Source organism: Cinclus cinclus, unplaced genomic scaffold (genome assembly GCF_963662255.1).
Source record: "Cinclus cinclus unplaced genomic scaffold, bCinCin1.1 SCAFFOLD_32, whole genome shotgun sequence".
NCBI lineage: Eukaryota > Metazoa > Chordata > Aves > Passeriformes > Cinclidae > Cinclus > Cinclus cinclus.
This window is the reverse complement of record NW_026912098.1, coordinates 2,872,359-2,884,463: the sequence shown is the minus strand read 5'-3', so window position 1 is coordinate 2,884,463 and position 12,105 is coordinate 2,872,359. Positions and strand designations below refer to the sequence as shown.

Here is a 12,105-nt window from a genome sequence, read left to right as displayed (position 1 = left end):
GGCCATTGTGACAGTGTGGGAACGTGTCTCCTCACAGAACTCAGGAGTCCATGGTGACTGATAAGGAAGATGCCTTTACAGACAATTCAGTCACTGAACATATGGCTTCACAAGGCTGCAGGTGTGGTCGGTGGATGTGGTCAGTGGGTGTGGTCATTGGGATGTGGTCAGTGAGGGGTGGTCTCTTGGTGTGGTCTGTGTGGGCAGTGGATGTGGTCATTGGGGGAGGTCAGTGGGTGCAGCCAGTTGTGGTGGTCATTAGGATATAGGCACTGTTTTTTTGGTATGGATGGAGTCAGTGAGTGTGGTCAGTGTGGGTGTCAGTGATTCTGGTCAGTGCAGGTGGTCAGTGGGGGTATGGTCAGTTTGGGGGTCATTGGGGTGTGGTCAGTTTCTGTGGTCATTAGGTGTGGACTGTGGTTGTGGTCAGTGGGTGTGGTCAGTTGGTTGCTGGGGGGTCGTGAGTGGCTTTGGGCAGTGAGAGGGTGGTCAGTGGGTGTGGTAAATGGGGTGGCCAGTGCAGTGTGGTCAGTTGTTGGTGTGGTCAGTGGAGGTGGTCTGTGAGCTGTGAGGAGTGGTGATTGGGGCTGGTCAGTGGCTTTGCTCAGTGGCTGTGTGTAGTGGCTAACAGCTGGCCTTGAGGCCTTACAGTTATAATTAATCCTGACTGTAATTTTATAACTGCAATGTTAGTAATTACTGTCACATGAACATGAAGTTTTGTGTCATCCCTTCTGTCTCCACTGCCATGAGTGATCAGCAATAACCCAGCCATGGGGACAGCGGTGGAGATGGAACCCCAGCAGGGGAAGGTGACTGGGAAGAGTTGCCAGCAGCTGAGATCTGTGGAGGTCTGGACCTTGTGAATGGAAAAACCTGCTGGGGATCCTTGAAAATAGAAGACTCTTATAAAAAGAAGAAGCGGCTGGAGATATGGGAACGTGATTTTCCCCAGGAGAAAGAGAAGGGGCTCAGAGCCATGCACTGGACACAGCCATGAGAGCCCAGCAGAGATGCCGTGGGCACCACCCACCAGGGAAGCAGCAAGGAGAGTGAGTGCACCCTCGGGAACGCAGCATGGGAGGAGAGGCAGGAAGTGCAGGAAGCCGAGGGAGGGATGGTTGATATCCAGGACCCCTATCCTTTCCTTGCCACCCTGCTGCATTGACAGCGGAGCTCCCACAGCACTGCTATTGGCATCCCCTGTATCGTGTGTGGGTTTGACCACACTGCGAGTGCCCGAGCTGCTGCCATCACCATTGGGTGAGCAAGTGCAGCCCAGAGAGGACTGAGCCCCGGCCATGGGGGAAGGTGCTTGGCCAAGGCCAAAGGAGGCTCCCTGTGTGCCCTGCTGCCCTCTCCCTGAGCTCCTGAGAGCTCTGCGGCCCCTCCTGCCATCCCATCTGCCCAGGCCAGCACAACAGCCCCGGCCTTGGGGCCCTCCAGAGCTGCTCCTGCTCCAGGCCCAGGGCCCATCCCAAAGCTGGGGCAGCCACAAAGCTGGGCTCATTTCTGCTCATTCCTGCTCTGATGAGGATGGATCCTCAATGATTTCGAGGTTGCTGAAGAATTTTACTACTCCAGAAGCCTCTTCTTTATGGAGTTCAGAACTTCAGACACAAAAGTTCATAAACATTTGTTCAAAACAGATAAAGAAAAAAAGTATAAGTGAATAAGTGGGAATAAGTGAAGTTATCAAATCCTCTGTTATTAATTAGATACGTTTCAGAAGTGTATTCCAAGAGAATATACTATATTGACAACAATGCAGAGAGAAGTATTTTGTCCTGTTAGGTTTTCTTTTCCTGTTTCTAAGTTGACATCAGCAATGTCCAATTAATATTGACCCCCAGAACCGTCAAGTGCAATCTGAAGAGATATGAAAATCAAGACCCTTCATGGCTGACAATCAGTCACACTTTGTCCCCACACCCTTCCTACCATTTCTGTCATCCAGCTCCAGTGATTCCTATGGATCAGGAATGGTGTGGCCAGCAGGAGCAGGGCAGTAATCCTTCCCCTTTGTTTGGCATTGCTTAGGCAGTACCCTGAGTGCTGTGTCCAGTTCTGGGCCCCCCAATTTAGGGAGGACATGGAGGAGCTGGAGTGTGTCCAGAGAAAGCGACAAGGCTGGCGAGGGGTCTTGAACACAGCTCCTCTTAGGAGTGGCTGATGGAGCTGAGGATGTTTATCCTGGAGAAGAAGAGGCTCAAGGGAGACCTCATCACTCTCTACAAATCCCTGACAGAAGGGAGCAGCCAGGTGGGGGTCAGGCTCTTCTCCCAGGGAGCAAAGACATGAGAAGAGGATGCAGCCTTAAAGCTGCGCTAAGGGAGATTTAGGCTGGACATTAGTAAATATTCTTCACAGCATTGGTGATTGGAAGGTCATTGGAATGGGCTGTCCAGAGAGGTAGGTGCGTCACCATTCCTAGAAGAGTTTCAGGAAAGACTGGATGTGGCACTGAGTGCCATGGTCTGGGTGACAAGGTGGTGTAGGGTCACAGGTTGGACTTGATGCTCTCTAAGGTCTTTTCCAGCCCTGGTGATTCTGGGATGATTGTGACACTGCAGGGCCCTGGGGAAGCAAGGGGCCATTGTGACACTGCGGGGCCTGGTGGAACTGAGAGGACCAGAGTGACACTGTGTATGACATGGCACCATAGAGCCAAGGGGCCATTGTGACACTGTGGGGATAAATGGAATCAAGGAGTCCATGGTGACAGTCTGGGTCCTCGTGGAACCACAGAGGTCACTGTGACACTGCAGGGCCTTGTGGAACCATGCAGAGCATTGTGACAGAGCAGGGCCTCGTGTAATGATGGGGCCATTGTGACACTGTAGTGCCCCATGGAACCAAGGGGCCAGGTCTGCTCGACAGGGACTCTTAGAATGAAGGAAACATGTATGACATTGTGGTGCCTCTTGAGACCAAGAGGCAATTGTGACACTGGGAGGCCTCATGGAATCATGGAGACAATTGTGAGACTTCAGGGACTCATAGAACTGTGGTGGTACCAAGTTTTCTGGCAGTGTTCATGTGCAAGAGAGTAGGAGGGCTCTGCAGAGGGACCTGGACAGGCTGGATCCAGGGCCCAAATCCAACAAGGTGACATTTAACGAGACCAAGAATGGGGACCTGCTCTTTGACCACAACAACCTCTGCAGTGCTACAAGCTGGGGACAGAGTGGTTGGAAATGGTCCAGGCAGAAAGGGACCTGGGGGCAGTGATGGACAGCAGGCTGGGCATGAGCCAGCAGTGTGCCCAGGTGGCCAAGAAGGCCATTGGCACCTGGGCCTGGATCAGGAATGGTGTGGCCAGCAGGAGCAGGGCAGTGATTCCTCCCCTGTGCTCTGCACAGCACCTTCAGTGCTGTGTCCAGTTCTGGGCCCCCCAATTTAGGAAGGACATGGAGGGGCTGGAGTGTGTCCAGAGAAGAGCAACAAGGCTGGTGAGGGGTCTAGAATACAAGTCCTGTGAGGAGGGGCTGGGAGAACTGGGATTGTTTTTCCTGGACAAAAGGAAGCTCAGGGAGACAAGGCAGTGTCAGGGCACAGGTTGGACTTGATGATCTCCAAGGTCTTTTCCAGCCTTCCTCGTTCTGTGATTCTCTGACACCACCCCTTGAGCAGTTCAGGATGAGCCCTGGGCCTCCTCCTCAGAAGGTGCAGCAGCCCAGGTCCCTCAGCTTCTCCTCACAGCCCCCAAAGCCCATCCTGTCAGTCCTGCAGAGCCTCTCCAGCCCCTCCTCATTGCCCACAACAGGGAGCCCCACAGCCAGGCACACCAGCCCAGATGTGCCCCCCTGGTCTGTGGTGCCTCTGGCAAGGGAGCGGCACCAGGCACTGCAAGACCCTGCAGACCATTCCTGGACCACTTGGAGGATGATCCTGCACCCCAAGGGACATTCCCATGGTGCCAGCTCAGGAAGTGAAATGGGGAGTGGGGACAGTCAGGAAAGGGCAAACAGAGATGGGATGTTTGTAGGGGAGGGAAGAGGGACAGGAAACAGGAACGAATCTGGATAAAGAAAGCTTAAAAAAAGGAAATGTGAAGCCAAGGAAATGCTCAGGGCAGTTTGGGGGTGGCTGCCAGGCAGCCCTGGCTCTGAGCAACAACATCTGCAGTGGGACAGGAAAGTCAAAGCTCATGGGAACAAACTTTCTGTCTGACTTCAGAGGCCACGACAAACCTGAGTGGTTTCCCTCTGGTCCCGCAGCCCTTGCTGGCCCCAGGGGCTGATGGCATTTGTGCTCCCTCAGGTCCCTCTGCCCACAGCAGCACCATGGCGGTGCTGACGCCTGCTCTGTGCAATGCAAACAGGGGCTCCTGAGGCAGTGCTGCCGTGTGTGTGCCTGCAAGGATGGGGCACCTGTGTGAGCTGGGGGAGAGGCCAGGGCTGCAGAGGGGGGATGTTGTTGGCAGGTGCACGAGGACGCTCTGGGACGCTGCCCTGGGGTGTCCAGCGCACTGGGGATGGATCAGCCCCTGCTCTGCTGCTCCTTGCCAGGCTCTCCCCTTGCAGGGACCTTGCAGAGCACCAGCCATGCTGTTTGGGCCCAGCCTGCCCACGGCCAGCCTGGGGCTGCTCCCGGGGCTTTTCTGTGCTCAGCGTTGGCCTGGCCAGGTGTTCTGGAGAGAGCCTGGGCAAGGAGCCTCCAGCCCCCAGGCCCTGCCCTGAGGTGTCAGCGCTGCCCCAGCAGTGCCCATGGCCTGTCCCTGCTGCAGCCCTGGCACTGCCACCCCCAGGGCTGTGCCCGGCCCCGAGAGCACTCAGGCCCTGCAGCAACACCAGGGGCAGGAGGGCAGCGGGGCAGTGGCACGGGAGCAGCACTGGCAACACCAAGTGCTGCTGCTGCTGCTGCTGGGCACAGCTGCTGTGCCAGCACTGATCTGCCCCAGCTCTGCACACAGACATTGCTGCTGCAGCTCCACAGAAGGGAACAAAAGAACATTTCTGGAGAAAACCTTTCTGGGAGATCCTTTATTTCATTTTAAGCCACTGAGAGCATAGCCCCTCATTGACACACTCTGGGGGTCACAGTAAAGTTGCAGAAAAACAAAATGAGAAATGTCACAACGAATGACGTTGGTTTTTACAGTATTTTATTTTAAAGTATTTATTTTTTAGTAGTAAAGAACCATGAAAAGGGAACTCCAAATTGAAAGCAAAAATAAGTATCAAAAATGATTTTTATTGCATGGGATTTGCAGAAAATTCTGGGCGGCTTAATCATTCCAAAACCATCCTGTCATCAGTGTCCACAGTGCAGCCTTGAGCTCCTGGTTCCTCAGGCTGTAGATGAGGGGGTTCAGGGCTGGAGGCACCACTGAGTACAGAACTGACAGGGCCAGATCCAGGGATGGGGAGGAGATGGAAGGGGGCTTCAGGTAGGTAAATAAACCAGTAATGACAAAGAGAGAGACCACAGCCAGGTGAGGGAGGCAGGTGGAAAAGGCTTTGTGCCTTCCCTGCTCAGAGGGGATCCTCAGCACAGCCCTGAAGATCTGCACATAGGAGAAAACAATGAACAAAAAACAGCCAAGTCCTAAACAAATGGAAAATACAATGAGCCCAAATTCCTTGATGTAGGAGTTTGAGCAGGAGAGTTTGAGGATCTGGGGGATTTCGCAGAAGAACTGGCCCAGGGCATTACCCTGGCACAGGGGCAGGGAAAATGTATTGGCTGTGTGCAGCAGAGCATTGAGAAAGGCACTGGCCCAGGCAGCTGCTGCCATGTGGGCACAAGCTCTGCTGCCCAGGAGGGTCCCGTAGTGCAGGGGTTTGCAGATGGACACGTAGCGGTCGTAGCACATGATGGTCAGGAGGGAAAACTCTGCTGACATGAAGAATGCAAAGAAAAACACCTGAGCAGCACATGCAGAGTAGGAGATGTTGTTGGTGTGCCAGAGGGAATTGTGCATGGCTTTGGGGACAGTGGTGCAGATGGAGCCCAGGTCAGTGAGGGCCAGGTTGAGCAGGAAGAAGAACATGGGGGTGTGCAGGTGGTGGCCGCAGGCTACGGCGCTGATGATGAGGCCGTTGGCCAGGAGGGCAGCCAGGGAGATGCCCAGGAAGAGGCAGAAGTGCAGGAGCTGCAGCTGCCGCGTGTCTGCCAATGCCAGCAGGAGGAAGTGCCTGATGGAGCTGCTGTTGGACATTTCTGCACTCTGGGTATAGTCGACTGTTCAAATAGACATTGACAAGTTGGTGTCAATTTCTCTGACTCAGTCCTATGCTATTTCTTTTTGAATCCCCCTAAAATACTGTTCTTCCAGGGGAGAAACTTTGCTTAACTTTTTGAATTTGGGGACTGTTGCTGCTTATTTACTGCCTCATCTTTAGCAGTGCTATCAGCCTGGACACTGAGGAGCATAGATGGCAAACAGAACTCCCTATGCCTTTTGCTCCTTACAGCTTCTTCTGTTTCTGGGTGATTGCACTTAATGCATCCTTGAAAAAAGAAGTAGCCTTTTTAAAGCCTCCAATTCCAAAATAATTTTCCCTAAACTCTTTTTTTTTTTTTCCCTCTGTGCAGATGGACAGAGAAAGAGATACCCAGAGTTGCTCTGGCTCTCTGCTGCCTGGAGTAGTGCCTATTATGGGAGCTGTTTCTCTGTTTCCAAGGCTTGTCCCTGCCAGTGCTGCCAGAGCCCAGCCCAGCCCTGGGGGCTCAGCTCTGCCCTGCAGACCCCTCCCAGCACAGGGCACTGCCCAGGGGCATCTCCCTGGCAGCAGGGCCTGAAGGGCAGCTCAGACAAACTGAGATGCTGCAAGCCAAGGTGCTGCTGCTGCTGTCTGTAGGCAGAGCAGGCTGAGGAGGAGGCACTTTGTGAGGCAGATCTGAGGCACATCTGCTGATGCCCCGTGGGACAGTGCAGGAGTCTCAGGGACACAGACACACCTGACAGCCCCTTTGCCTTGCCTTGAGGAGAGAGCTGAGAGCAGCCCTGGCCATGCAGCAGCATCTCCAGAGCAGGAGGAATCTGCCCTGATGGGGGTGGCTCCTTCCACCTCCAACTTCTGCCCACAGTCCATGGGGAGCTGCCAGGCAGGCTGAGAGCTGTCCCTGGCAGGTGGCACATGCCCTGGGCTGGCCAAGAGCCCTGAGGGCTGCAGGAGCTGCTCTGCAGGACAGCCCTGGGCAGCCCTGGCTGCAGCCCCAGCTTCAGCCCCTGCAGCCGTCCCTGGCAGCAGCACTGGCAGAGTCCTCCTGACACATCCCCCAGGCTGTGGGCTGTGCTGGCTGCAGGAGATCCCTCCAGGAGCACAGGGGACATCGCCCTGCACCCACAGACTCACCATGTCCAGGCCTGTGAAGATGTTTCCCCAAGTGAAGTCTCAGCTCAATGTCTTCCCAGTCCTGATTGCCTTTATCCTGTCTGTGCCTGGCTCCTGTCCCCTCAGTGCCTGCAGTCAGTGCCCTCAGCCCTGCTGGGCTGGGAGAGGAGCTGCAAATCAGCAGAAATGCCCTTTTTGAAGCTTTTCTTAGTTTACCTTAGGAGCCACCTCTGTGCCCTGAGCTCAACGCATCTCAGATGCACAGACACAGCACAAGGACTTTAATGACCCTCTTGGGGACTGGGTGCTGTTTACATCAGACTCAGTCCCTCAGAGAGTGTGTTCAAAAAACTTCTCAAGAACTCAAAACTAAAAGAGAACTCTAAACTTACCTGAAGTTTTAATGGGTTCCACTGAGGGACACAACTGAGTAATTGTCCCAGGTTCCAGTGTAGAGCAGAACACTGGAGACAGCGATGACAGGTGGGGACAAACAAGGGAAAGGTGTCTGTGATGCTGAGCAAACCTGGATGTGTCTCAGCAGTGCCAAGGGCCAAGGGCTGAGCCCCAGCCCCTGGCAAGGCAGATCCTGTCCCTCCCTCCTTGCTCAGGGCTCTTCCCGGGGCACTGGGCTCTGGGGATGTGCAATGCCAAGGGCAGCACCATGGGGCGGCCCCTGCCAGGCTGCTGAGCAGGGACAAGGAGGCAATGAGGCCCCAGCACAGCAAGGCTCACTTGTCCCCTGCTGGCCAAGGGCCCAGGGCCAGCAGCCATGGCCAAAGTGCTGCAGCACTTGGCTCTGGCAGGGCCTTTCAGCTGCTGCCCATCCCTGTGCCCTCTGCAGCCCAGGCTGTCCTACGGTGTCCATGCCCTGCCCCTCTGTCCCTGCAGGCTGTCCTCATCCCCCGGCTGCCCCACCTGGCTGGCCCCTTCCTTTGCTGACAGCTCTGCGTCCTGCCTGCCTCTGCCTGCACACACAAAGCCTTGGGCTGCTCCAGACTCCTTCTGGATGCCAGGTTTCACTACAGCCCTGCCCTGCGAGTGAAATTTCTTTAACCTTGGGTCCAGTCTGGACCATCCCATTTGCTCTTGGCATCAATTCTTTCTTTTTTTCTCAGGCTGTTTTCAACTATGTCCAAAGGATCCCCTATCTATGAAACCTCCCTTCAATCCCTCCCTGCGCTCTCTTCTGTCCTCAGTCTCCACTCCACTGAACACAGAGCTCCTTTGTCCTTATACATTGGTCATGTTCTTGCAGCATCCAGACCCAAACTTGGGAGATTCACTGAATTCCTAGAATTCACAAAATTCGCAGAATGAGTGGGTTGGAAGAGACCTTCAAGAACATCTAATCCAACCCATGTCCTAACACCTCAACTTGACCATAGTCACAAGTTCCATATTCAGACTTTTGTTTAACACATCCATGGATGGTGACTCCACCACCTCTCCAGGCAGACCATTCCAGTACTTTTATCGCTCTTTCCGTGAAAAACTCTTTTCCTAGTATCCAGCCAATTGTTCCCTTTACACAATTTGAGACTGTGTCCTCTTGTTCTGTCAGTTGCTGCCTGGTGATCTCTGGGCCCTCTCCAAGGTGTTGGCAAATGAAAACATTGTGCTCATAGTCTAAGGAAATCACCAGAGAACAAGGCAGCCAAACCTGTCTGTCCTGGCTACTTTTGTCTGGACCCAGTTCTTGGACAGATGCAATTTTGGAGGTAGAATCCCAGATTTGGCATTGGCAGCTTGGTAAGGAGGGCAGTTCTTTTCCACTGCAAGGAAAGCACTGAGTCCCAGTGTGTGGTGGTAGATGGGAGACGCCCTCAGGAGGCCAAGGCCAGCCTGAGCTGTCTGTCCTGGCAGATTTTGGCTGGGAGCAACCCTTGTATATGAAGAACTTTTCATGGGGATTGCCAATTCCAGCCCTGGGCACCTGGAAAAAGGGATGGTTCTGTTCCACAGGAAGGAAAGCCCAGAGCCCCAGTGTTCCAGGGGCTGATGAGAGGCAGCCCATGACATGCCAGGATCAGCTGGACTGTGCAGGTGGCCCCCAGGAGGCCAAACCATCCCCACCCATTCCATATCCCCTTGGTTCCTTGAGGCCCCACACTGTTGCCATGGTCTCCATGGATCCATGGTGCCCTACAGTGTCACAATGGCCCTTTGGTTCCATGGCGTCCCAAAGTGTCACAATGGTCTGCACAGGATGGAAACCACAGATCCCCAGTGTTTCAGGGGCTGATGAACTGCAGTCAGCAGAGGCCAAGGCATGACAGACCTCTCTGTCCTGGCAGGTTTGTATGGAAATAACCCTTGGATATTTGAAATTTTTTAATGTGGAACCCCAGTTTCACCCTTTTTTGGCTGGAGGAGAAGGCCAGTTCTTTTCCATAGAAAGGGATGCACAAAGCCCCTGGGTTTGGAAGGCAGGTGAAAGTTGTTCCTCAGGAGGCCAAGGCCAGCCAGACCTGACTGTAATGGCAGCTTTTGTGTAGGAGCAATCTTTGGATCTAGGAGTTTTGGAGGCAGAATCCCCATTTTGGCTATGGGCACCTGGAGAAGTAGGATGGTTCTTTTCCATAGGAAGGAAAGCACTGAGCCCCAGTGTTTCAGGACAGAATAGAGGTGAGTGCCAGAGGCCAAGACCAGCCGGACCTGTGTGTCCTGGTAACTTCTGTCTGGGATAGAGTCTTGCAGTAAGGAATTTTGGAGGAAAAGTACCAATTATATTGATGGGTGCCTGTGCAAGAGGTACTTTTCCTTTCCATTTGAAGGAAAGCCCAGAGCCCCAGTGTTTCAGGGGCATATGAGAAGAGAGCCTTGACATTGCAAAGGAAGTTGGACCTGTCAGGCCAAGCCAACCAGACCTGTTCCCTGTTCCAAGGAACCCTGCAGTGTCACAATGGCTGTGTCATGTTGGATCCTTGGTTCCATGAGGGCTTGCGGTGTCACACTGGTCCCTTGTTTCTAAGGGGTTCCACAGTGTCACAATGGTCTCTTGCCTCCATGATGACTTGAAATGTCACGTGAGTGATGTAACCCATCTGCCAGTCTTCCCCATATATATATTTGGACCACCGCCCCCCATACCAGAGGGGCTTCACTCGCTTGGCTTGCTTGATGGCAGCACCCGTCTCACAGTCATGGATAACCTGGGAAATACTGTCCATGGTGAGATCCACCCCTCGGTCTCGTGCCCACTTATATGTAGCATCTCTGCCTTGGTGACCTGAGGCATCGTGGGCCCATTGAGCCAGGAACAACTCTCCCTTGTGTTGCCAGTCTAAGTCTATCTGTGACACCTCTATCCTTGCAGCCTGATCTACTGGCTCATTGTGCTGGTGCTCCTCATTAGCCCGACTCTTGGGGACATGGGCATCTACATGATGGACCTTTACGGGTAGCTTCTCTACCCGAGTGGCAATGTCTTTCCACTTATCAGCAGCCCAGATTGGTTTTCCCCTACGTTGCCAGTTAGCTTTTTTCCATCTTTCCAGCCAGCCCCACAGAGCATTGGCTACCATCCATGAATCAGTGTAAAGGTAAAGCTTTGGCCACTGTGCTGTGTCACAATGGACACTGAGTTCCACGTGCCCTGGCAATATCCAAGTGGCACCTGGCTTCCATGAGGCCCCGCTGTGTTTGCAGTGGACACTTGGTTTCCCCAGACTGCCTTGTGCCACAGTGCTCTCCTGGGTGCCATGAGGCCCTGCTGTGCAATAATGCAGCCTTGTTTATACCAGGCCTGGCAATGTCCCAGTGTCACCTGTGGGCCATGGCACCCATCCTGGTCAAAGTAGAACCTTGTGCTGATGTGGGTAAGAGTCTCTACTCAGTTACACAGAGTCCCCAGGCAGGTGCAAAGGAGAGATGTTTTATTGCAAATACCAGTCCTTTCTAAGCAGTTAGCCCATTTCCAGTTACACCGTTTTAAATCATAACAAATATTTTGGCTTACCTTAAAGGGAGACCTGTCCATCTGGAATTAAAGCTCCCTCCATCGTCATCGCACCTTTTGCTGCTTTTTTGCCTCTCTGTCTGACAGCTCATTTTTTTCCTCCAATTCTGAGCTCACCTTCGGGTGTGCCTTAATGTGCATCATTGCTACCTGCTCAGGTAGCTGAATTGCTTCCAGCAGCAATATTTCCTGTGCATGTTTGATATTTTCCCCTTTTGAATTCAACAGTCCCCTTTTCTTTCCAGATGGCTCCATGTGCATGTAGAACTCCAAATGCATATCTTCAGTCTGTATGAATGTTTATTTTCTTTCCTTTCATGATCTCAAGAGCACAGGTTAGAGTAGTTATCTTTCTGTGCCAACGTACCTATTGGTAAAGGTCCAGATTCAATTTCCACTTTGCAGGTGGTAACTGCATACCCAGCATGTCGCTGTCCACTGATGACGTGGCTGGTCCCATCAGTGAACCAGGTTTCTGCATCATCCCAAGGGGTGTCCTTCAGATCTGGGCAGCTGGAGGAGGAGGCTTCGATAGTCTCCAGGCAGTCGTGGTGTACTGGCTCCCCTTGATTTCCACTAAGGAAAGAAGCTGGGTTGATAATGTTAGTCACAATTATCTCTGCATCATCTTGTTCTACCATGATGGTTTGGTGTTTCAGGAACCTTTGTGGGGAGAGCCAGTGCCTGCCCTTTACTTCCAGCACTGCACACACTGTGTGAGACACCAATGCAGTCATTTTCTGGCACAAGGTGACTTTGCATGCCTCTTGAATATTCAGCACCACTGCTGCAATGGCTCTGAGCCTTCCCAGCCATCCCTTGGCTGCTGTGTGTAGTTGCTTGGAGAAGTGAGCAGCTGCT

General features: G+C 53.2%; 1 protein-coding gene across 1 annotated transcript; it reads right to left on the bottom strand.

Annotated features, from left to right (window-relative positions):
* Positions 1-320: 320 nt before the first annotated feature.
* On the bottom strand, positions 321-11,885 carry LOC134057317 (olfactory receptor 14J1-like). Its single transcript, XM_062514309.1, has 6 exons — positions 11,612-11,885; positions 7,676-7,747; positions 7,305-7,315; positions 5,321-5,962; positions 2,048-2,193; positions 321-468 (listed from the first exon to the last, which is right to left on the bottom strand). Exons 1-6 carry the CDS (start codon positions 11,883-11,885, stop codon positions 321-323), a joined length of 1,293 nt encoding a protein of 430 aa, XP_062370293.1.
* Between the last annotated feature and the right edge of the window lie 220 nt (positions 11,886-12,105).